This window comes from Engystomops pustulosus, chromosome 1 (assembly GCF_040894005.1).
Source record: "Engystomops pustulosus chromosome 1, aEngPut4.maternal, whole genome shotgun sequence".
Classification (NCBI taxonomy): domain Eukaryota; kingdom Metazoa; phylum Chordata; class Amphibia; order Anura; family Leptodactylidae; genus Engystomops; species Engystomops pustulosus.
The window spans coordinates 204,356,875-204,383,966 of NC_092411.1; the positions used below are offsets into that span (position 1 = coordinate 204,356,875).

Consider the following 27,092-nt stretch of genomic DNA (forward strand, 5'->3'; position numbering starts at 1 on the left):
CTTTGGCACCCCAGGCCATCCATAGCCATATGTACTGTAGTAAATTACAGCCAAAACTGGAAGCCATATTCTACAGTTAAGAAAGGTTTGGGTTCTGATGCCCAGATCCAACAGAATATGGAGGTCTCCCCTCCCTCTACACTTCCTGCTGCTGCTAGATTACACAGGCAGAGGAAGAAGGGAGACATGTTCTGTTCATTCTAACAGCCTGTGACACTGCAGCACTGAGGGGCTCTAGAAACACTTATCAGAGCTCCTCAGGCTCATTAGCATAGTATTAAAACTTTATTCTACAGGGACGGAAGGAAGCATGGATAACAAATATAAGAATATTACCACAGTCAGTGTCTGCCAGCACACAGAAGTACGTCAGCTGCTTGCCGACCTCATTGTTTGTGAGCCGCCGGCATCGCGAGGGGACCCGAAGAGGATCTGAAGGACCAGCGGCAGCACCGGAGCATCAAATAAAGCATAGGACCTACGGGTGACGTCGGAAAGGCGAGTTTTGACTATTTTTTTCTTGACTCGAGTATAAGCAGAGTTAGGGCTTTTGAGAACAAATTTTGTGCTGAAAAACTAGGCTTATACTCAAGTATAAACGGTAGGTCTTTTTGGCGAATTGTAAATTGTACTTTTGCTGTAGACTATGAATGATGATCCTATTTTTTTAATTGACCTGGATCGATCTGTTTGTGCCGAACAATGTCAAAACTCCAGTAGTTACACTGTATTTTGATACACAACACAAAATGAAAGGCAAATTATGGAATGGTATAAGAAAAACTGCAAACATAAGTAAATCACTTTTTTTTTCTTTATTTTTGCAAGTTATTTTATTAACACAAGCCCCTAATAAGCTAATCACTTACTTCGAGGACAAACGCTCTGATGGTTGTAATATAAAGTGTCAGATAATCCTTTACATAAACCTCCTTCATGTAGCTTGGAATTGAAAACCAGTCAGTGGCAATGGCAGCTTCATTTTCATTATTGCCACTCCAAACAATAATACAGGGGTGAGATTTAAGTCTTCTGATCTGTAAGAGTAAGCATAAGTTAAATATACAAATTTATACAATTTATGCTATAGCATTTATCAGTATACATTATACGGGATAAATGATTGTTATACTAGTGGCAGGGGTAGCTGTAAGAAAACTAAGGAACCTCTGTACTCATCAACAGTCCAGCGCAATACCCCCTGTATGGCAATTTCACTTAGTATGCAGAGGTTAAGTGGGGACGCCTTGCGTACAACCACTGTAGTCAAATACTGACCTAAGTGGCATTTGTGTACCGTAGCCGTAACCTATGCAATTCATATAAAGATCAGGGATACATGTTATTAGTAGGACCGGGTCTCCAGGTGTCTCGCTAGGGAGAAGGGGGATGCGGTTCATTAACGCTTTTCCCTTTTACAAAGTATCATGGGAAGTAAGGGCAGAATACATTTGACTCAGCTTCAGGGATAATACAGAAAAAAATGTAGTATCTGCCAGCTCCACTGCTGGTGAGAGATTTTTGACATGCAGCTTCAGAATAGAGAATGCCATAACTCTGGATAGAAAAGGGTGAGGAACATAGTATGGTTATTGTTTGTTTTTAACCCCTTCCCGACATTTGACGTAATAGTACTGCATGGCGGGAGGTGCGTTCCTGCAAAATGCAGTATTATTACGTCAAGCTTCTGGCCCCGGCTCCTGAACTGAGCCGGGGCCAGAAGCTGCGGGTGTCAGCTATATATTATAGCCGACACCTGCCTCTAACACCCGCGATCGGAGATTTCTCCGATCGCGGGTGTTAACCCCTAACACGCCGCGGTCAGCAGGCATTTAAAGTTTAGTAAACGTGAATCGGACCCCCCCGCGGCGCTTACCGGGGGGGGGTCCGCTGCTCCGATCGCAGATCTGCGGGATCTTCATCCGGAAGCCGGGTCCCTGCCTTCTGGCAGGACCCGGCTGTAAGACACTGGGCATGCGCAGCATGCTCAGTGCCTTACATTACACAGAGCAATACATCTGTATTGCACTGTGTAAGCTGTAAAAGAGCTTGAACAAGTGATCAGAAGATCACTTGTTCAAGCTTAGATGTCATTAACTGTAATAAAAATAAATAAATAAAGGTTTTTTAAAATAAAAATAAATAATAAAAGAAAGTGAAAGTCCCCCCAAACACCACATTTCCCTGTACACAAGTAATAAAGTATAAAAAACACTAAATCACAAAAAAAAACCCACTTATTTGGAATCGCTGCGTCCGTAACAATCTGTACAATAAATCCTAAACATAATTGGACCCCCTCGGTGAACGTGGTAAAAAAAAACCCCAAAAACTTGCCAAAAATGTAAACTTTTTATCAAATTGCTTTACAAAAAATGTTCTAAAAAGTTATCCGAAAAAGTTACAAGCACCAAAATGATACCAATGAAAAGAACAACTTGTCACGCAAAAAATAAGCTCACAACCAGCTCAGTCAACCAAAAAATACTATAGTTATGCTGCTATAAAAATGGAAATACTAAAACAAATGCAATTTTTTCTATTCTAGTTTTTCTTCAATAAAATTGGACAAATATAAACAAAACTATATAAATGAGGTATCACCGTAATCGTAGTGATCCGTAGAATAAAGATAATATATTATTGTTATGCTTCAGTGAACACCCCCCCCAAAAAATGCTAAAAATCCAAAACAAGAATTGATGATTTTATTTTCCTCCACACGTAAAAAGTTAATAAAATTGCTTCAATAAGCTAAAAACCCACTAAAATGAAGAGTTTTTTTACAGTGCATCTCATCTCGCAAAAAATAAGCCCTTATGTGTCTAAATTGCTTAAAAAATAAATAAAGATTGTATAGCCTATTCCCAACGCACGTTGTTTTAGAACGGTGCGGCGGGTAGTGACTTGCCAACACGGTTCAGACAGTGATCGGGGCAAGATGGCGGCTGTTCCCGACGGCCATCCATCCTGCCCCATGGACCAGAAGGGTTACGTCCCCCCCACATGATCGCTGCTACTGGCTCATCAATTCAGACCAGCCAATAGCAGCGAATTTACTTATGACGTCAGTAATACCGATCACCATGTCTGTAGACACGGTGATCGGGGTAGGGTGGCGGCTGTTCCTGACAGCCACCAATTTTGCCTTGCGGTCCAGAGGGGTTTTGTTGCCCCCCTCTGTCCATGTTTGCCGCTATTGGCTGGTCGATTTGGTCCAGCCAAAAGCAGCAATATTCGTCACAATGGGCATCGCTAGGGTGAATAAGAGCAACACTTGGCGATAATTTCCCTACAAAAAACCAAGATTTGGTACAAAAGTGCTGGCCGTGCACATTGTACAGATTATGGTATACAACTCTTACGTGCTGTTCCAATGTGCAGGTCCTGCCGTATCATTTCTCCGTTTTTCAAGAGGAAGACATTAGGAAACTAATATTGGGACAAGAAGGACGGGGCCCCAGTCGCTCTGGTTTAGATGTTCCTGTGTTTTGCCAGGACAGCATTTTCCCGGTGAATTCTGCTGCTTCTAAAAGTAGGACTCAATAAAGAGTCTGTTCCAAAAGAGGAGTTAGGATGGACACTATATACTAAGGATGGACACTACATACTACTAAAAGACCTGCGACACCTCCAGAGTGACAAAAGTTTAGTTGGTCCCTTGGTATATACTACCTCCTTATACACAACACATTCACAATTCACGCCCAACCTGTTGTAAATTAATTTCGGTAAAATGAATAATTGTAACAACTGTTGGGTCACGTTGCTCCCTATACCCCTCGATTATTTCATAAGGGCGCCACATAACGGGCACTGAACTTTCCAGAAATAATTGCATTTTCCATCTCGGACTCCATTGCACATGATATTTGGAAACCACCTGTATGTTCAAAATGCTCATTTCACCACGTGTATTACACTACACCACATATTACACCTTGCTAAATTCCCCAAGGGGTGTACATTCAACAATTAGGGTCACTTTTCAGGTTTTCCTCTGTTTTGGTACCACTACGGCTCTCCAAATGTATCCTGACACATATGAAGGATTTCTGTCAAATTTGGCCTCTAAAAGACAAACATCCCTCTTTTCCTCTACTGTGCGCCCATAAAGCATTTTATATGCACACGTGGGGTACTTCTACACTCGGGAGAAATAGTTTTAAACCTTTTTCGGGGTTATTTAATATATTATCCCTTGTGACTTACAAAAATTAGGGGTATAGTGACATTTATAGGAAAATTTTCACCTTTTTAATGTTTAGGGCCTAATTGGATCATTCACCTGTAGGGGCAAATACATATATTACACATTGCAAAATTCTCTAAGGGGTGTGCATTCAAAAATTAGGGTCACTTTTCGGATTCTTATCTGTTTTATACCACTAGGGTTCTCCAAATGCATGTCAAACATTTCTGTCAAATTTGGTTTCTAAAAGGCAAATATCCCCCTTTTCTTTTACTGTGCGCCCATACAACATTTTATATACACATGTGGGGTACTTCTACACTCGAGAGAAATAGCTTTACACATTTTGTGGGGTTATTACATTTTTTTATCCCTTGTGGCTATAAAAAATTAGGGGTAAAATGACCTTTATAGGAAAATTTTTACCTTTTTCCTATTTAAGTCCTAATTAAATCAAACACCTTTACGGACAAATACACATATTACACCTTGCTAAATTCTCTAAGGGGTGTGCTTTCCAAAATGGTGATACTTGTTGGGGTTGCGCTCTGTTTTGGTACCACTACGGCTCTCTAAATGCATCCTGACACATGTAAAGGATGTATGTCAAATTTGGCTTCTAAAAGTCCAACGCCCCTCTTTCCCTTCTGAGCTTCACTGCGTACCCATACAACATTTTATTTGCATGTGTGGGGCAATTTTATACTTGGGAGAAATGCTAGTACACATTTTTTGGGGTTGTTTCATCTTTAATGCCTTATGGGATACAAAAATTAGCCGTAAAAGTGACTTTTTTGGGAAAATGTTCATCTTTTTCCTTTTAGGGACCTATTTGAAGCAAACACCTGTAGGGGAAAATACACATATTACACCTTGCTAAATTCTCCAAAGGGTGCACTTTCCTAAATGGTGACACTTGTTGGGGTTCCCCTGTGTTTTGGTACCACTAGGGCTCTCCAAATGAATCCTGACACATGTAAAGGATGATTGTCAAATCTGGCTTCTAAAAGGCCAAAGCCCCTCTTTCCCTTCTGAGCTTCACTGCATACCCATACAACACTTTATATGCAAAAGTGGTGCAGTTCTGTGCTTAGGAGAAATAGTTTTACACATTTATGCGGTTGTTTCATCTTTTATCCCTTGTGGCTTACAAAAATTTGGGGTAAAAGTGACTTTTTTGAGAAAATTTTCACCTTTTTCCTTTTTGGGGCCTAATTGAATCAAACACCTGTTGGGGCAAATACACAAATTACACCTTGCTAAACTCTCCAAGGGGTGTACTTTCCAAAATGGTGTCTCATGTTGGGGCTTTCCTCTGTTTTGGTACCATTATGGCTCTCCAAATGCATCCTGTCACATGAAAACTTTTTCAGCCATATTTGCCCTCCAAAAACAAAACAACGCTCTTTCCATTCCAAGTGCCCCCCTGTGCCCGTACAGCAGGTTACAGTGACAAAATGGGTATTGGCATACTCAGGAGGAATTGCCCTCAACATTGTAAAATGCATTTTCCTTTTTAACCCATTGTGAAGGTGCAAATTTTTGTGTTCAATGAATCTATAGCAAGATAAAATTACATTTCTGTAATTTCACTTTTATTTATCTTTCACCCTCATGAAACGTTCATAGGGTTAACAAAATTCCCAAAGGTTGTTTTGAATATTTTGAGTGGTGTAGTTTCTAAAATGGTGTCATTTGTGGGGGTTTCCATGTGGGCCTTATAAAGTCACTTCTAACTAAATTGACCCTCCAAAAGTAGGTTTTGATGATTTTTGTGAAAATCTAAAAAATTGCACCTAAAGTTATAAGCCTCCTAACATCCTAAAAAAAGGAAAAGATGTTTGAAAAATGATGCCAAGTTAAAGCAGACATATGGAAAATGTTAGTTATCAAGTTATTTTAGTGATATGACCAACTTTCCAAAAAGTAGAAAATTTTGAATTTGGAAAACATAGTTTTTTTCAAAATTTTTGCCAAATTTCCATTTATTTCATAAAGAAATACTAAACATATTGATTAAATTTCTCAACGAACATGAAGTACAATGTGTCACGAAAAAACAATTTCAAAATCAACTGGATATGTTAAAGCGTTCCAAAGTTATAACCATTTATAGTGACAAAGGGCAGATTTGAAAAAATGGGCCGTGTCAGGAAGGTGAAAAGTGGCTTCAGCGTTAAGGGGTTAAAGGGGGAATCTCATATGACAATTTGGCTAAAATCAGAATTACGCTTTCAATTACCTGCTTTCGCATTCATAGGACTTAAAATTCATGACCAGCTTCAGCATGGGACAATTTCCTTCTACTATAGCCTTACAGAGGCTTTCCAGGATTTAAAGAAGGATTATCAATCCACTGATATGTAATCAATAGCAGATCAGCAAGACATCAATACAAAGAGCCCCACTAATATTTAGCACAATGGCTGTTCAATGTGTGGGACCAAGGTTTGTGAGCAGGCAAGATACAAGGGCACTTATCCAAGTGACTATTTAACTAGCTTGTTAAGAATCAGCTAAGAAAAGGTTATCTTTTACTGGGGAATATAGATAGTGAATGTCTTAAATTCTTAAAACTTATTCTCACTGCACAGTACTGCAAGTCTAGCTACAATAGAAGTAAAATTTTTCACACTCCTGTTGCCGCAAAAAAGAAGCAGAGAGAGCCCCTATGAGCAGAAAGAGTACTAGGAGTTGCCAGAGAAGAGCTAAACCTTAAAAGGCAGCCAGTGACAGGTTCCTATAGAGCCCTATTAACCCCTTAACGCTCTGCGCCGTAGCTCTACGGCGCAGAGGTATAAGGAGTGTATGAAGAGGGCTCACGGGCTCACGAGTCCTCTTCATACAAAGGTGGGGGTTTTTGCATTTTGCAGAAAACCCCCACCGCTAATAACCGCGGTCAGTGCTTGCACCGATCGCGGCTATTAACCCTCTCAACGCCGGCGGCAACTTTGGGCGCCGCCATTTTTATTACGATCGCCGCACCCCCGAACGCCATCGGGGGCGGCGATCGGTTGCCATGGTAGCCTCGGGTATTCTTTTGATACGAGGCTACATGGCTTCAGGAGATTCGTTACAATGAGCCAGTGGCTTTTTCTTTTTTGTACACATTCGTTTAATTTTTGAAAATGTATTAAAACACAATAAAACCTATATACATTTGGTATCACCGCGATTGCACCGAACCAAAGAATAAAGTAGGCGTGTTATTTGGAGAGAAGAGTGAAAGTCTTAAAAACTGAGCCCACAAGAACGTGACGTGCGGTTTTTTAAAAATTTTTCCACATTTGGAATTTTTTTTCAGCTTCGCAGTACATGGCATGTTAAAATAAATAACATTACGAGAAAGTAAAATTTGTTACGCTCAAAATAAGCCCTCACATAGGTCTGTACACGTAAAAATGAAAAAGTTATGGATTTTTTAAGTTGGAGAGCGAGAAATGAGCGGAAAAACCCTGCGTCCTTAAGGGGTTAATGGACACCTTTCCTTTAGCTTAAAATTGTTTCCCTTTTCACCATCTATCTTATATTTGCTGGCATTAGAGGGGGGAGTGTCCTGCTCAGCTGGCACCTCCCATCTAGTCCTTATGCCTAATTACTATTCAGTTCATGCAATTCATGTCATGTGACCAGGGTAACATCATCTCAGACCCTTTAGCCTCTTAACATTAGCAAACTGTACACCATGTATGTATCTGACCACATGAAGTCACAGCAGCCTCCAGGGATTTCTACTCCTCCTAATCCTCCATGGAGGCTGATGTGATTTCATTTGATCACGTACATGGTGAACAACTTGCTATTGTTAGAAGGCTAAAGGATCTGCGATTATGTCACTCTGGTCATATGACATGAATTTAACACTAAACTGTAAAAAAAAAATTAGACAAGTAGAGCTTTATATGTCTGTACTTAATTATTAGCAGACAGTCCCTAAGTACGAGGAGGCAGAGCAGTGATTTGAAGAGACTCAGAGCTATCAGCATAATGGGGCGTGGTTCACTGGCAGCCTAGGAGCGAGAAAGTCAGAAAGAGTCAGAAAGCTAAATTTGCATATCAGAAAAACGTCTGTAATTAAATTAGCTGCCAGTGAGGTATTGCATCTTAAGGTGATATGGGGAGGACGTGTAACCCTTTATCCTCAGGCATTGTTAGTCAAGGTGGTAAAATTTGGCAATCAAGCAATCTTTGTAATATTTGGATGGTCAATTTCCAAAATCAAATACGACATGGCCTGGATGACGCACCCTTCTTTGAAAATGAACCATCTACATTGGGTGCCATGAGAAAATCTACCAAAAATCAGTTAGGCAAACTACAACTCAATATAATATTACAGATGATTATGATGATCATCATCATAATATTATAAAAATACATAGAAAAATGTTCCGGTATCCTTTTTCCCTCCCATCTTCTTAATGTTTTTAGTGTTAGTGGTTATTCAGTTTTCCCTCTTGAACTGAATTAGCTAACTGGTCTCCTAATGTACCGGCAATATAAACTTTATAGCAATAATATATAACATTACAATCAAGATTAACCCCTTAGGGACACAGCCTTTTTTGGGTTTCCATTTTTCACTCCCCAATTCAAAAAATCCATAACTTTTTTTTATTTTTCCACGTGCAGAGATGTATTAGGGCTGGTTTTATGCGTAACAATTTGTACTTCCTAATTGAAACGGATTGAAAATACACATTTGCACCATTATATTTTGGGCTCTGCTTTTAAGCTACAAATGACACCTCCCCTTTATTCTTTTTTGAACACCAAAAACTTTTTTGTTCGTACCAACCCGAAGAACTCTTGTTTTGCCATATTCTGAGGCCTATAACGTTTTCATACATCACTGTATGGAGAGGTATTTTTTTTTCGGTATGAGATGATATTCACATTGCTATCATTTTGGGACTGTACGACCTTTTGATCACTTTTTAATAAAATTGGGTGCTAAAATTTTATGAAAAAAATTGGAGTGGACATTTGGCTCCATTTTTCTATCACCGAGGATATTTTTGGATGTGACGATACCTATACATGTTTATGATTTCACTTCTTAGGAAAGGGGGGTAAAATTTTTTATTTTTTTTCCAACCTTTTTATTTTACTATTTTACTATTTTTAGACCATCTAAAAGGTTGAACCCTAGGGGGTCTGATCAATACTAACAAATACTTCATTACTACTGTATTGAATTATATGGGGATATTTGCACGAACCTCCATAATGCCCTAGAGAAGGGGTGACTGTGGAATCTGTGAGTCTACTTCATACACCCACTGCTGCACCATGATTCTTCATATTGCGGCAAGGGGTTAAGATGATAATTTTACTTTTTTAGGTTTCAAAAGATTGATTTCACATGTGAAAATGTACCTGTTGAATAAGTTCTTCCTTGACTGTATCGAGAAACCAATCATCAGTAGGATAAAGAGAACATGCAAACATAAAATCTTGCCAGACCTGCAAAGAATACACATACATATATAAAATGTACATGAATACAAAGGTTGTAAACCTGTAAACCTACATAACCCTTCATCGAACATTCTGCAGAGGCAGTTTTTTGGTGCAAATAAACAGATTAAAAATATATTTGGGCAGATTTATCAATCAGCAAATTTCTTCAGAGCTTGATTTCCTTTTAAAGTGTAATCGCCATTTCAAAAAACTTTTGATATGTTGTAGGGCAGGTAATTTTAAGCCCTTTTGCAACTGGATTAGTTACCCAAATCTTGCTCCTTCCTCTTGTATTCTGCAGACTTCCCCTAGATGTCAGTTATCACTCATATTGCTGTTGCTGGGCACATTCAGTCTTCACTGATTAGCTGACTACAGAGGGAGAGAGACACCCACCTATCCTCTGCTCACAGCTGATTACCTCATGTCTCACTGCTCCAGTAGTCAGTCATGTGCAGAGAGAAGCCCTAACTAAAGTAGAAACAAAACACCTAGACTCATCTCTCCCTCAGCTTTCCCTACACTTGTATATAAACAAATAATCCACACAGACACAAACTGCAGAGCGATCACAGCTCCCCCTCCCGCTTCACCTCACACTCCACAGCAGGAGACACTCTCCAAGTCCAAAAAAGGTACTAAATGAGGACTGAGAGGCATACTTTGAGGAATGATTCCCAGGGACACCTTTTTTAGTTTTTTTTGCTCAGAATGACGTTTACACTTTAACAAGTATTTGGGGGCCATCAAATGCAGAATTATTTAATGGCTTATATTTTAAATATTAAAGTCAATACTGTTATATAACAAGTAAGAGGGTTACCATTATTCCCAAGTCATCACAAATATTGTAGAACTCATCGCTTTCGTATATTCCTCCACCCCACACACGAAGAGTATTCATATTAGCGGCAACCGCTGACTGTAGTAAGTTATGAAGCCTATTGTAAAATACATTGGTGTAAATGGTAAAATGGGAAGGATTGTATAATTGGTGAAATACAATTACATCTATATCGCTAATTTGCCCAATGATGCACAGCAGCAACTAAAGATTACCTTTCATTTCAAATCATTTTTAAGAGTTTGTGTAATTTGTAGTGTACATTTTTCTAATATACTTCATAATTCTGCTTGGTTTATAAAGAATGAGGCTGCAAAGTGCTCCTCTGTGACAGCTTTTTATCTATGTGTAGATAAGGAACATCCCTCTTCCAGGCAGACAAAGGGGGTTCTTTCTGCTCCCCCTCTGTTTACACTATCCTGATTCTAGAAGCAGTATTTTAAAACAGAATTATTTCTCTCCTTGTCCTTTACCTTCCCTTTTAGCTTGATAAGGAACGATGGCATGCGCAGGTATTGATAAGATCTTTGTTAGAAAATAATGGCAACAGAATACCATAGGAGAGAAGAGATATGAGAAAGTTTTAAAGACCTAAAAATTTGTATGTATATAAACACTGTAATCATCAATATTATATATACACAAACACACACACACACACACAGTGGGGAAAGTGCAACGTCCGACCGAAATGCACTCTGACGCAATTCACGAAGATTGTGCGCCCGATATCCTGCATGTGTCGCTTCCCGCTCAGGTTCAACGGAGTTCACCTTCTTCTTCTTGGTGAATGTAAATGCTTGATCTTGCAACATAATTTGAAAGTTAAATCCCGCGCTCAGTCTGAATCAGTCGGACCTTCCAATGGGCCACCCCCTGAATTCTGTTGCATGAAAGCCAGCGCAGCCGCGCCACAATTCGATTGTGTGCAACACAATCCCCAGTTAAATACCCGTCACAGCGGCACAAATCCCGAAAACGTTGCAAAATCCGACGAAACTGCGGCCGCGGACGTTTAGTAAATAAGCTCCATTATGTATATATACATATGTATGTGTTCATTAAAAGGTACAAATTTATCAATCAAATGCCCATGCCTTGAATGTATCCAAATAGTTTAGCATTATATTAAACAAGATAATTACTTGTCAGGAGTAACTCTGTCTTGAAACGAGTCAGCTGGTATCCAGTTTGATCCTTTGAGGAAAATGGGAATTCCATTGATATTAATGTAAAAAGACAATCCAGGAGAGCCATCAATTGGTTCTTCAACAAGTTCAACAGTGCGAAAATAAATCTGCAAAGAAAGATAATAAACAACTTATAATTTAGAGGGAAACAAAAAAAAAAAAAAAAACTTAAAAAATGCATTTATAATAAATCAAGTGTTCTAAACCAGTGATTTTCAACCAGTGTGCCGTGGCACACTAGTGTGCCGCGACACATGGTCGGGTGTGCCGCGGGGAAAGTTCCCCAAACTATGGTGCCCCTGGTGTTTTGTTTCGCAGCGATGCGCAGCCATGGCCTCTTACAATGTAGGAGACGTGTACAATAACACATGCACAAGCTTTGAACCTCGCACAACAAAATGACGTCACCAAGGCCGGCGCATCATCCTGAGAGCGGAGAGACTCTGGCATTTGCCCACCGCCAAGGTAATGCCCACCAATTATGCTGACTATATGAGCTTTTGGCTGAGTATATGAACTGTTGGCAGAATACTCAGCATATGAGCTGGTACTTTTAGTACTCCAGCAGTATACTGCATATAACAATGAGAAATGTAAAATGAGAAATACTATAGTCATGAGGCTGGAGTACTACAAGTACCAGCTCATATGCTCATGGCCATAGTACTTCTCATTGTACCCCTTTATTTTGCAGTATATGAGCCACATAATAATCAGCACCAAATACTAAAAACAGGGAGAAACTGAGAACTGTTGGGGAAGAGCTTCCTGTGTGTCTTTCCACCATTCCTGCCAGGATATCCCTTTTGTGTTTATCGAAACAGGCCCAGGTTTCACACTGAATGAGTAAAATAAATTTAAAATCTATATTATTAACTATATATATATATATATATATATATATATATATATAACTGTTTAGTGTCATTTTGTGGGTTCCATCCAATGCCACTGTGCAAGAAGGAATAAATATGTCCAAAATGGTTCTTCAACCATGAATCTTGCATCAAATCTGCATCAATTCTTCAGCAACAGCTACACATAGCACATCAGTCTGCAGCATTAATTCTAAATAAGCAGCATGCTGTGGATATACGAATCTGTAGTATATCAATGGCATTGATTCGCACCTAAATATCTGAGGCCTCTGAACCCACCTGGAGGTAACGGCAGATGCCATTTATTGAGTATTTGAAAAAGATGGCAAATGCTATGACCTTTTGTGGTCTGCGTTTTGTTCTGTTACCAGAATTTATATGGAAATGTATGCATTGTCACATTACACAAAACTGCCACTTAACTTTTCAATACATATTGCATAAGCCAAAAGAAGAACTGAACACACACAAAAAAAAAACTTTGTACTAACCTACTAAAGGAAATAGCTTCTCTCACTTTTCCCTTATTATCCTTCCTCAGTCAATAATAGATTACGTCTCTCTCTGGATTCAGTTTGCTTAGGCCCAGTTCACATCTGGGTCTGTAGTCATTTCCTTCAATTATTTTAATCTAAAATTAGGTGTGGTTCAACAGATTCAAGTCTTTCCAGTGACCACACAGGAGGTATGGTGTAAAGGAAAGCCTTGCACCTGTTCTTTGCCTACTCCTACCAGCACAGTGAGGACTGTCAATTATAGATAGAGTCCACAGTGGAAGACTGCCAAGAGATCAGCTTAAAACAATAGGTGTATATGTATGTACAGACTGGATTAAGGATTTATTCAAAGTTTGTTTAAAGGGCAGCACTTTCAGAAACTAATGTACAGTATACACATTATTATTATTTTGCGAATTTTATTCAAAAATATATACAAAAATGCATTCTGGTTTACACGGCAAACTGCTTCTACTCTGGGGCACAGTATATAAAATTAAATAGTGAATGAGATTAGCAGAAAATGTTTGAGATTGTGGAGAAGACGTGGAGAAAATAATAATTCTTTCTACAAACCTTAGTTGTTTTTTCAATAATGTATTCATCAAAGTGAAAAGTGGTGGTCATATTGTAGCCGGTTTGAAGTCCATAACCATTTGGCCACCACAAATCTACAGATGTATTCTGAAACCACATAAAAATGAAAAAAAAAAAAATATAAAAAAGATGAAAAGCTTTCTTAATGATCTACAGATTAATTATCACTAAGTAATGGCGATTTACAACATAACCGATTATATTATATACAAGCAATCCCCTACTTAAGGACACCCAACTTACAGACGACCCCTAGTTACAAATGGACCTCTGGTAATTGTCTGGACTGTGATACACATTGTGATGGAGGTGGGGGATGCAGTGACTCATACAAAGCTCTGTCTGCACTGTTTATATCGGTACTGATCTGTAACAAACCACATTACTATGTACAGTACAATCTGTTCAAAATTTGTTATTTGCTTTAAGTAGAACATAAATGAGGATAAAATAATGATCTTTGCTTTGTACCTTGCATTGATACAGTAGACAAAGGCTGCTCTCTTAACCCCTTAATGACCGCCCTATCGGGAATCTATGTCGGTCATTAAGGGTACTTCTTCTGACGCGACGCCTTTCTACGAAGATTTCGGGCCATCGGATCAGTATAGTGCCGGTGTCGGGCAGTGATATCACAGCCCAGACCCGACACTAACACCCAGGATCGGAGAAAAACTCAGATCCCGGGTGTTTAAACCCTTACACGCCGCGGTCAAGTATGACAGTGGCGTGCAAGCGTGTCCCACGTGGATCGGACCCCCCGGTGAGCTTACCGGGGGATCCGATCCCTCCCGACGCTGCCCCCCGGGTCCAGCGAGTGACCCGAGGCTTCCGGCTCCTCTTCTCACCGGGTTCTGCCTTCCTGAATAAGTGATCGGATGATCGCTTGTTCAAGCCAAATGGTGGAAAATATGTGAAAGTAAAAAAAAAAAAAAAAAAAAAGATTAAATCATTTTATAATAATAATTAAATAAATAAAATAAAGTCCCATAATCTCCCCAGTTGCGTCCGTATTAATCTGTACAATAAATCTAAATCAATATTGAACCCGCTTGGTGAACGACGAAAAAAAAACTTCCTGTAATATACAATTTTTCATCAAACACCATCACAAAAAATGTTCTAAAAAGTGATAAAAAAAAAAAAGCTACGTTCCCTAATATGATACGACTGAAAAGAACAACTCTTTTCGCAAAAAAATAAGCCCTCAACCAGGTCTGACAACAGAAAAATACATAAGTTATAGCCCTAAAAAGTTGTCAATAGTAAAAACAATATTGGTTTTGCTCAGGAAAATTGAGCAAACATAAGAAAAACTATATAAATGAGGTATCACCGCAATCGTAGTGAACCAAAGAATAATGATAAAATATTATTTTTATGTTACAGTGAGCGAGGGGAAAAAATGCTAAAAATCCAAAATAAAAATTGATGATTTTGTTTGTGTCCCCCTTGAAATAGTTAATAAAATCTCATGAACAAGCTATAGACCCCCAAAATGAATTATCTATACATTGTATATCATCCTGTAAAAAATAAGCCCTCATATGTTCGCATTACCAAAAAAAAATGTATAGGTAGTACAATGTGCCAATACAAATCTGCTGTGAATGGCGCCTCCATTCATTCTGTGCCCGGCCGTGCGCCCGTACAGAAGTTTACCACCACATATGGGGTATCAGTACGCTCGGGAGGAATTGGGTATCAAACGTTGCAGTGCGTTTCATCATTTAATTTATTCTGAAACTGTCAGTTTGGCCTAAATGAATGTATTTTCCAAAAAAATTCCATAGTTTCTAAATTGCAGGTCCAGATTGTTTTAACCCATGTGAAACACTTAAAGGGTTAAGAGACTTAATAGAAGTTGTTTTACATACGTTGAGGGGTGAAGTTTCTATAGTGGGGTCATTTATGGGGTGTTACTATTATTTAGGCCTTTCAAAGTCACTTGGAAGCTGTGTTTTCCCTCAAAATGTGAGTTTTGGCAATTTTCATGAAAATGAGAAAAATCGCACCTAAAGTTCTGCACCTCATAACATCCTAGAAAAGTGAGAGGATGCATAAAATATCATCCCAACATAAAGCAGACATTCCGTAAATGTTAATTATCAAGCTTTTTGGGTAGTTTTACTTCCTGTCTGGAAAGCAGAACATTTCAAACTTGGAAAATGAAGAATTTTTACAAACTTTTGCCAAATTTTCACTTTTTTTTAGAACAAATCGCAAAACTTATCACTTACATTTTATAACTAACATGAAGTACAATGTATCACGAGAAAGCATTCTCAAAATCACCCGGATATGTTAAAGCATTCCGAAGTTATAACCAATTATCGTGAGACATGTCAGATTTGAAAAATGGAGTCTGGTCATTGAGCTGGAAACTAGTGTCGGTGATAAGGGGTTAAGTGACCAGCAGTGATATATTTGAAGGGGAAAAAAAAAACACAACATACTGTAACTTTTTGACTGTTTTTTTTTTCAGAGATGTACTAGGGCTTGGTTATTGGGGGTTGCACTTTTTAGTGTCAGTATTTAATATCCTATGTAATGAAAAAAAAAATGAAATTTTGGGAAAAAAAAACACATTTGCACGATTTTACTGTGCATCCCTTTTATTTTGTGGGTCAGTACAATCACAGAGAGCCCTCTCCAAACATCACCATGATGTACAGTTGCGTTAGGGTGTTAGGAGTATCAGATGTCAAAGGAGCAGCTCAAAGAAAACATGTTAACTGCAAAATTTATCTGCATTGAAACTAAAGCATGTTATATTATCAGAATTACCTTATTAATTTTTACAATAATTCTATAAGACTGCTGTCCAGGAACAATACTTAAATCCTGAGACTGGTAAATCTGAAGTTGCGGTATCCTGATGACTACATGTCCTGGGAGGATGTTCAAGGTGACTGCATCAAACACAGGCTCAATGACAACAGACCACTGGGAACTATCTGAACAGAAAAGGCAATTTCAAATATAACAAACTTATCAGGACCAGGTAAACATACAGAGAATGTCGCTAACAGGCGCCGATGCAACTGAATAGGAAAGCCAGAGAGGGCAGCTATCAATGGCGCGTAGACACCGGTGTGATGGAGACAGATATATGGATAAGATATTTTTTGTGAAAAAAGTCCCTTCTTGAGGTCCTTCCGAATGTTTCCCTGGCAAAAGAGTCTATTAGTAACCAACAACTCACAGACATCAACAAAAGGTTGACAAAATGTTAAATTAAAGTGAAAGCAAGACCATTAAGCATCAGAGTTCACCCCATATCTAGTGTACTACTGAATCATTCACGTTTTTCACACATTTGTTTCCCTCACTTTAGACTCACTCAAAGTGGTTTTCCCACGAAAACAAGTTAGGCTCCATCCACGGGATAGCGCCTAACTTGCTGATCATTGGAGTCTCAGTGCTGAGACCCCCACAGATCGACTGATCCCTCGCCGCTCCTCAGACTAATTGAGCAGAGAGAAAGAGATTAATGGAGCAGAACAGTCATGCACGGCCGTCTGCTCCATTAGTCTAAGGAGCGGCGAGGGGTGGGTCGGACTCCTTGTTTTCGATACTGAGACCCCCACTGATTAGCAATTTAGGCCCTATCCCACGGATAGGGCCTAACTAGTCTTTGTGGGAAAAACCCATGAATGATTTCTAGGCTTCTACATATAGCTCCATAAGGCATGCTACTCAAATTCTGAGAATTCGGTTCTGTTTGAACATAGTATAATATGTTTCCTATACAAATACAAAATTGGACATTATGCTTCGACAAAGCAAAAAACTTTACATGACATGTCAAAAAGACTTACCAAACACAGAAGTATAAGCAATATAGTTAAGGTTAATTAGATTAAATGCTTCAATTCTTATATCTTTCCAGATGCCCTGTGTAGGGAATGAAGGGCCCCAATCCCAACTAAATGAACACTGAGCCTGCGGCAAGATAAAAAGGGGAAAACAGCCAAGAGATGAGCTAAAGCAGTCACAAGAATATGTCTAAAAGTGATCACTGCACATCATAGTGAAGATCTTTCATTACAATATACAGGTCTTCTTGCCTCAGATAAAATTGTATTCAAGATATTCTATAAAACACAATGTAAAAGTGAACTTGGCAAATTAATTTATTGTCCACAATAAAACTAAATGAATGCCTGTACATAACAGCTGAATGTTATGACGATAGGGTATCACCTTTCTTATGAAATTGACGTGACATTCTCCTTTCTGTACTTTTGGCGGACAGTCTGGAAGAATGGCGTAGGCATGCTTTGTGCTCTTCTGTTCTGTCCAATTCACAGCAGACTGAAACCTTATTTCTATGTCATTTTCCTCTTTAATTATTTTGGTTACATCTAGAGTCTGTACATAGAAAAGCAGAAATACATGCATTACACATTTTTTTAATTCAAAACATTGGAAGACAATTTAAAATCCAAACCTTGCTTCAGTGTTGTCTAACAGCTACTGTACATGTTAAAGTTATTTACGTAGCTTAAATGACTGCTAAACTAGTAAATCCATTGACCTCGTCCCACAGGGGCCCGTTTTGCAGTTCCATTTTTTACTCCCCACCTTCAAAAATCCATAACTTTTTTATTTTTTCATGTAAAGAGCTGTATAAGAGCTTGTTTTCGGCGTAACAAATTGCACACCATAGTGACGGTATTTAATATTCCATGCCGTGTACTGGGAAGCGGGAAAAAAAATTCCAAATGCAGTAAAAATGGTGAAAAAAAACGCATTTGCACTGTTTTCTTGTGGGCTTGGATTGTCCAGCTTTCACTGTGCGCCCCAAATGACGTCTACTTTATATTTTGGGTCAGTGCGATCATGGGGATACCATAAGGACCTGTAGTTGATTTAGGACCCCAAATCAACCTGACAATTCTTCTTCTAAACTTTTGTCACTAGTTAATTTCAGGCCTGCAGTCATCTAATGCATTCCTTGTTCAATTTAACAGGAAACATACATGTAATTTTTATACTCACATATCTATTGAACATGTTCTGGGTTTTGGCAATAGGAATTCTGTTTAGTAAAATGGTAGAAATTGTGTCAATCCCTTCACAAACCAAAATGACTTTCTGCCAATGTCTAAAAAATAAAAGGCAATAAGGTTGGTTAGAGAAGAACAATATAATTGTATTAATTAATCAAATAAATCTCAATATCATTTAAAGGGGTTGTGAAACTCAAATGCAGCAATGTTTAAGTAACAGGTTTTCATTGTGCAAGTCACAACTGGACCATTCATTGGCACAAAGACATGTCATTCAAGAAAAAAACCACACCTCATTTAGTGTGTTAACTTATTTATGTGTTTGTAAAGTCCTATGATATAGGATGACATTATATAAAGAGATTATTAATAATAATAATAATATGTGATTTGTGAATCTTATGTACTGCTACATCTTGTAGTTGATTGATATATGCTCAATTCAGTTTTTTCTGAAAGAATAAAATATAATTGGATATCATAGCATTGGGACACATTTACTAAAAACACTCAATTTTATTATTCAGGACGAGAAGGGGAAGAGAGGGGAAAAAGTGGCAGTAAAAAATAACATTTCTTATTTTAAAAAGTAATATTTCATATTAGGTATAGTAGAAAATATTAAACTCAAGAACTGATAGTGAAAGTTTTGGGGATATTCTTCCCCTACATGCAAATATAGACCCCTATAATTTGGTTTGCATGTGATCCCCTAAATTGAGGGATTTGTAGGAGGGTTGGCTATGTTCTTATTCCACCATTCTTTGTATTAGTAACTCATACAATGTGTAACCTCTATTCTTTTTGTGCTGTACGCACTTGTATTTATATTGTTTGCCTTTCTTGTTTAGAGATCAATCATGTTTGCACACATCAATAAAGAAACAATGTTACATTTCATTGTGCTAAGTGTGTCTTTTCATTCACATACACATTAGGCTGATTCTTCTCACTTAGCGGAGTACGATGTGGAGTGTTAAGATTTGATGTCACAGGCATATATGTATGTTTATTACTTATAGCACTGTCTGATCACCATTTATTAAAGTCTCTGTTTTTTTCTTTTTTTGTGGCTATATTATCCCTACTTACAAGAGTCTCTGTGGTCTTATCTGAGCTCGAGAGTCCCGCGATCAGTTAGCGGGTCAAGTAGTCACCATCCTCGGATCTCATGACAGAAGAACGCTCACAGGTTATGTCTAAACTATGAGACGCTGTAGCGCTTCACTTGTTACCCCACACTAGCGGGATGTACGCTAGCAGGTAGTCACCATCCACGTATCTCGTGGTGACAGAAGAGCGCTCTCAGGTTTGTCTATATTCTAAGGCGTTGCGCTTCAATAGTTTCCCCACACTAGCGGGGTTTATCGCCGCTCTTACTGGCTCATGACAGCGGTTACTCATAACACAGAGTTACTATCTATCCCTCATTTTCATTTGTAAAACTTTCCCTACTAAACCCTACGGCCGTTTCGCCGCCTTGATGCGGCTTCATCTAGGGGTGAATGAAAAGACACACTTAGCACAATGAAAAAAGGAATTAGTCCTTACCGGTAATTCGATTTCCATAAGTCCACCATGACGGCCCCACTGGAGGTTGCTTCCCCTTCCTCTGTAGCATTAAATAGCCCCTCCCTCAACCTCCCACCAGTGTTTATCAAATAACTACACCTGTATAGGTTGCAACATAATTTTATTTAGTATGTTAAATTTCACATACATAGGCAAAGATCCAAAAAAAGAAAATACTTTTATATATATGGGAGGGAAATATCAGGGCCGTCATGGTGGACTTATGGAAATCGAATTACCGGTAAGGACTAATTCCTTTTTTCCATTTCGTCACCATGACGACCCCACTGGAGACATACCAAATTTATGCCCAGTTTAGGGAGGGACTACAGCCTGAAGCACTTTTCGGCCAAATGCCAGATCTTTGGCAGCTAAGACATTTAGCCTATAGTGCTTTGCAAATGTGACATTTGTACTCCATGTAGCGGCTTTGCAGATCTCTTCAATGGATGCCCCTCCTCTCTCAGCCCAAGATGTAGACATGGCCCTAGTGGAATGGGCTTTAACGGAGAGAGGTAGTGGAACACCTTTGATTCTTTGATGGTATCTGTAATCCAGCATCCAATAGTGGCTTTTGAAGCTTTCTTGCCTTTATTTCTTCCTGCAAATTGAACAAATAAATTTAAATCTTTTCTCCAAGGATTGGATGCTTCGAGATATTTAAGAACAGTACGTCTTACATCCAGTAGATGGCACTTCTCTTCCACAGGATTTTTTGGATGATGGCAAAACGTAGGTAAGATTATTTCCTGGTTCCTATGGAAATTTGAGACAATTTTTGGTAAAAAATTTCATATGGCTAGGGTCGTTTGGTATCGATTGATGCGTCACCATATCCTGTTCTTCCATGTCTAGCTCATAAGAACAAGAGGGCTGTTCATCATCTGAATCCAGACATACAGGGTTCTGCCTGACTTTTTTATGCGGTGGGCTCTTTGATGCCCTAATCTCTTCACGCATAACAACATGATGACTTTTCCTCTTTTAACACTTTATCCAAACAATCTTTGCATAAACTTTTCTTATAATTATTAATATCCAATTTTGTATTACAAATGTGGCAACGTTTGGATGGTGCCTTCTTAGGTTTTTCTTTATCACACACTTTGGTTTTTTCTTTTTCTTTTACAGGGATATCCTTCTCCTGTTGTTTTAGAAAAAGAAAAAGGAGTATTGCTTATTAGAAGCTGACTCCCCACAGCATATAGTGCCAAAACCTATTGGCGTTCAGCTAATGTCCTACTTACAGAGCCCAGGGTTAAGGAACAGAATTCAGCCTCATCCATGCTGGGATATTCACTGCTCCACATAGACCTCAGCAGACCTGCAGACTTGGTGGAAGTTTTTCTCCTTGCTTACCTTCCGGCGTCTGACGTCATCTTTAATGGCCTGTCTCCTAGGCCGAGACGCTGAGGTCTCTGACGTCACTTCCGGTTCGCGCTCCGTAACCCGGGAGGTTGAGGGAGGGGCTATTTAATGCTCTCAAATTCCTGTCCCTACAGAGGAAGGGGAAGCAACCTTCAGTGGGGCCTCCAAGGTGACGAAATGGAAATGCAACATTGTTTCTTTATTGATGTGTGCAAACATGATTGATCTCTAAACAAGAAAGGCAAACAATATAAATACAAGTGCGTACAGAACAAAAAGAATAGAGGTTACACATTGTATGAGTTACTAATACAAAGAATGGTGGAATAAGAACATAGCCAACCTTCCTACAAATCCCTCAATTTAGGGGATCACATGCAAACCAAATTATAGGGGTCTATATTTGCATGTAGGGGAAGAATATCCCCAAAACTTTCACTATCAGTTCTTGAGTTTAATATTTTCTACTATACCTAATATGAAATATTACTTTTTAAAATAAGAAATGTTATTTTTTACTGCCACTTTTTCCCCTCTCTTCCCCTTCTCGTCCTGAATAATAAAATTGAGCTAACTTGTGGTGAGGTACACCTGGCAGGAAAATAGATTACAAAAATAAAACACACACACACATATACATATATATATATATTCATAAGACCAACAATAATTCTTCCGATTTTCCCATTATTACTAAAAACACTACAATGCCTGTGTAGTGTGCAGAGGTCACCAGATTCACGATTTGTGGCACCAGTTCTCCATGAATCTGGGACCCAATGCACTGCTTCAACAGTGTGGACTAACTTTTTTTTGGTGCACCTTTGACAAAGGGTGTGTGACACACTTTTGCTTGACTCTGCATGTTAAATGTGCCGCATGGTCCGACCGAGTACTGGAACCTTCTTTTCAGTGGAGAAATTTGTGTCACGTTGGGTATAGTGTAGCTGCGACATAAAAGCCTCGCATGCGTCACATACATATTGCGAACACATCCTAGATACATATGAAAGCAGTTTGCACATAAAAGAACATGCAAAGGCAGACAGAAAACTGGTGCACAGCCTTTAGTAAATCTGGGCCTCTGTCTTTTTATTTCTTTCGAGAACGGTGATGCAGAAGGAGAAGCTGCAAGTAGCTAAAAGCAGCAAGACCTTCTTTAGTTCAGCTTTAGCATTTTGTTTCCTTTACACTCTTCTATGATGGAGGGAAACATCAGAGACAGGTGTGAACAGCGCCCAAGCCAAAGGTGTCTAAATAGGTTTCACATTTATCCTCTTATCCTTATATACAATATCCTCTAATGTTACAGAGTAAATACATCTACTCCTGTGAATGTAAAAATTGTTGACAGTTGACATGTTACAGCATGGTTACATGTGGTAATTAGGCTCATAACACACCTCAAACACCTGAGATCATCATTCACACATGAATTCTGCCCTGTACAGTACAGTACCCAACAAGTCCAACTTTCTTAATTGTGACTGGTCTATCTCATTTACTATGAAACAGAAAATGCAGCCACTGTTAAAGTCTATGATAAATACATTGATTAAATAACATTATTCAATGGCATACTAAAAAGGGACACAGTTTTTGATATGGTATAAAATATCCTTTTGAGAATTCCCTTTTTTTGTTAATTGTTGCTTATGTTTCAAAAAGTCACCTCCAAAGTCAGATGCAAATGAGAAATGAAGAGTTGATGAGAGCCCAAGAACCCAGGGTAAGGGGAAGCATCACTTTAGGACATCTCTGCTTGGGCCCTATAGTGCTTATGGTATCACATTTAAGATTAGAATCTCGCATTTCATCTATGATTCATCAACTTACATTAGGATTGTGGTTATGCGAGTTACAGAACTGGGTAGATAAAGAAACAGCTGGGAATGTGAGCTGTGGAAAAACAAACGAAGGAGCTGAATTCATAACCGTCTATGGACTATAGAAAGATATGGGTATCTTAAGTTATGCTCCCATGTTAGACCCTTTAAAAAAAATAGATACGCCAAAAGTGACTCTTCTTTCAAAGCCATATGCAGATGAGTAGAGGAGATTTTTTTTTAAGGGTAAAAGGGTTATATTTAACATAAAAGAGGTAATGATGGAAACATGTTACAAGCCCTTTTAAACTTTCATACCCTACCTTGTGGGCTAAAAACTGTTAAAGAGTTCCCTTATATAGTATCAAATCAACCACCTCTTAGAAAAACAGAATACCTCATTTCAGAAGGAAGTGTGAAGCTCTTGCTGTATGTCCATTCATCTTGTACGATCCATTTGTAATTGATGTCATTAAATCCTATGTAAGGATCCTTCATAAAACAAAAAAAGGCAAAGTGTTACTGTATTGTAGTGCATTGGTATTTGACTCCATCAGGGTCTATTACTGTTTGCACTATAGTAGTCTAATATTACTGCGTGCAATGTTTAGGGTTAAATTAGGAAAGGACTTTACCATTCGTTGCTTTAATAATTGGCACTTTTGGCTCCTAGGAACAATGCAGTGAAATTAAGTGATGCTAACATTTGTAAAGAATTCCCCAGCACAAATTTTCTGCTAATATTTTTGTAGAATACCTTGCTGTGTTTTTAAACGCTGAATACACTGAAATTCCACATCATTGAAAATTTGTAAAATAAGTTTAGATGCACTATGAAATTGCAATGTAACATGACTCTCAATCATTCCATGCTGACTTTGAGGGTTCAGTACTAATCTCTATCTTACTGGCTGACATCTGCCTGTACCTTGAAGTCTGCTGCTTACCATGAGCTATGGTTTCAGCGCTGCCTTCCGCCGCCCTACATAGACTGTTTTTGAATACTATCTGCCTTACTACACGTGTCGTTGTGTTTTTTGACCTGCCTAGTTTAAAAAGTCACCTACAGCTAGACTACTCTCGGGGGGAGATCTAGCAACCTTGTGTTCTTATCAAAGCAAAGATCAGATTAAAAGTGATGTGAAACACTTGTATGTTAGCCTAAAGCCAAACTTATAAGGTGACATACTGCCCGTAACAGTATGCTCAGGCCATGGATTCCCTGGCAAAGCAAAGACTCCAATCAAGTTCAAGCAAGACAATATGCATGACCTTTGTCTACATTAAGACTAGTTTCTGGAGGCTGTACATGAAAATTGCCTGAACTCTGCTTCTACTACTTTAGTACCATAGATCTCAAAAAATCATGATCTTCAGCATATTGCAGATTTTCATTGCCTGAGAAGAGTCACTCTCAGAGGCTGAAGGGGTTTACTTTAGACACCCTATCTACCACCAGAATGAAAGACTGTATGCAAATGTAGCCTGGAGCCCCTCAGGCTTATTTGCATCCAGTCCTTCATCCTGGTGGTAGATGCCCTTTAAGGTATGATATTTAAGATCAGAATCTCATCAGGATCACTGACAGTTGCACTGAAAATGGGCTACAATAAGCTACCCGGACAAAAAGTGCTCATTGAAAGAAAGTGCCAAACATGAGAGATTGGGGCCAATATTTGTACTATAAATGGAGTCACAAGAAATTCAGCATGAAATTCAGAGTTTGGACAGTTATAAGGATCATTGTATCATAGTATATAAGGCTGGAAAAAGACTCAAGTCAATCAAGTACAATCTAAGAATTAAACAAATTTTTTCTCCCCATAACCCGTGAAATTTTTGCTCTCCAGAAAGGTATCCAGGCCTCTCTTGAACATGTACATAGAGTCCGCCATAACAACCTCCTGCGGCAGAGAGTTCCATAGTCTCACTGCTCTTACAGTAAAGAACCTTTGTTGATGGCGATGGTAGAATCACCTCTCCTCTAGGCGTAGAGGATGTCCCCTTGTCCTGGTCACAGGCCTAGGTATAAAAAAAAATCTTTGCAGATATCCTTGTACTGCCCCTTCAGGTATTTGTATATTGTAATGAGGTCTCGCCTCAGTCGTCTTTTTTCCAAACTGAATAATCCCAAATTTTGTAATATATCATTGTATTCTAGTCCCCCCATTCTCCGAATAATATTTGTTGTTCTCCTCTGCACCAGTTCCAGTTCTACTATCTTCTTTTAACGGGTTCATGACCATCGGGTCCCGATGCATATTGCAGCTAAGACTTACCAGTAACACCCGTGATCGTCGCTCCCTGTGAGGTCATCGGGGAGCGGCGATCTGTCGTCATGACAGCCTCGGGTCTTCCGAACACCCAAGGCTGTCTCGTTTTAAGCCTTTCATTACAAAGTGCTATACTTTAGAATGCCTGAAAAATATTAAAAAGAAAAAAAAAGTAGAAAAAAAAATTTTGTAATAAAAAACCCCTAAAAATTCCCTTTTTAGAACAGATTTAAATATAAATAAAAAAACAGTAAAAATCATAAACACATTAGGTATCGACACTGAAAATGCCCGATCTTTCAAAATATAATAAAAGTTTTTCACTGCATTTAACCCCGTAACGGAAAATAGTGCCCAAAGTCGAAAATGGCACAAAGTCGAAAAAAAGCTATAAAAAGTGATCAAAATGTTGTGCATTAGGATTTTTTTCCCTATTCCCAGTACATGGCATGGAATATTCAATACCATCACTATGAAGTGCAATTTGATACGCAGAAAATAAGCTGTCACAGACTTCTTTATGTGTAAAAATAAAACAGTTATAGATTTCTGAAGGTGGGGAGTGAAAAATGGAAATAATAAAAACAGGAAAGGGCCTGGGTCCTTAACCGGTAAATACACTGGTGCCCAAAACTCTACACAATGGGGCATATTTATCAAGCAGTCTGAAAGTCAGAATATTTCCAGTTGCCCATGGCAACCAATCACAGCTCAGCTTTCATTTCACCAGTACTCATGAGTATTTTAAAGGGGAGCTGTGATTGGTTGCCATGGGCAACTGGAAATATTCTGACTTTCAGACTGCTTGATAAATATGCCCCAATATTCCATGTGTGGTCTGACCAGTGATTTAAATTAGGGCAAAACTATGTCCTTATCATTAGAATCTATTTCTCCTGATACATCCCATAATTTTATTTGCTTTAGCGGCAGCTGCCTGGCTAAAATTAAGTTTACCATCCACCAATACCCCAAAGTCTTTTTCAGCATCAGTTTTACCAACTAATTGGCTGTGCACCAACAGATTGTGGAGATGACCGCGTTGGGCTAAGCACAACCACCCCCTTCAATATAAAACACCTACTAAATTTGTATAAAAAATGTAATACAAATGGGTAACAAATAAATGATCTTTATTGAGTGACTGAAAACTTCCCATAGGGATAAAATAGACAACACAGGAGCAACAGACAGACTAACATACAATGCCCGGATGTAAAACATAATCATTAGTTGCGTAATCTCTAAAAGAGAATTAAAATGTGCTAATTAAGATAAAGGACTACAATAAGTCAAAACATTATTTAACTACAGCACAAAAATCACATAATGGAGCGTAGCAGCATCATAAAAACCTAAACACCCCAAGGTAGTTGG

At 38.7% G+C, this 27,092-nt stretch overlaps 1 protein-coding gene across 3 annotated transcripts in view; it reads right to left on the reverse strand.

Moving 5' to 3' along the window:
* Positions 1–27,092, reverse strand: part of MANBA (mannosidase beta) — a 42,631-nt gene that overhangs the window by 7,885 nt on the left and 7,654 nt on the right. The window contains exons 2-11 of one of the 3 annotated variants that reach the window (XM_072118674.1): positions 23,840–23,934; positions 18,666–18,771; positions 17,868–18,035; positions 17,483–17,606; positions 16,449–16,618; positions 13,641–13,748; positions 11,645–11,796; positions 10,479–10,596; positions 9,572–9,658; positions 870–1,037 (exon numbers count right to left, since the gene is read on the reverse strand). In XM_072118674.1, the coding sequence (XP_071974775.1) occupies positions 870–1,037; positions 9,572–9,658; positions 10,479–10,596; positions 11,645–11,796; positions 13,641–13,748; positions 16,449–16,618; positions 17,483–17,606; positions 17,868–18,035; positions 18,666–18,771; positions 23,840–23,934 (1,296 nt within the window). The remainder of the gene's footprint in view (positions 1–869; positions 1,038–9,571; positions 9,659–10,478; positions 10,597–11,644; positions 11,797–13,640; positions 13,749–16,448; positions 16,619–17,482; positions 17,607–17,867; positions 18,036–18,665; positions 18,772–23,839; positions 23,935–27,092) is intronic. The other 2 variants (XM_072118684.1, XM_072118693.1) reach the window with 2 other exon arrangements.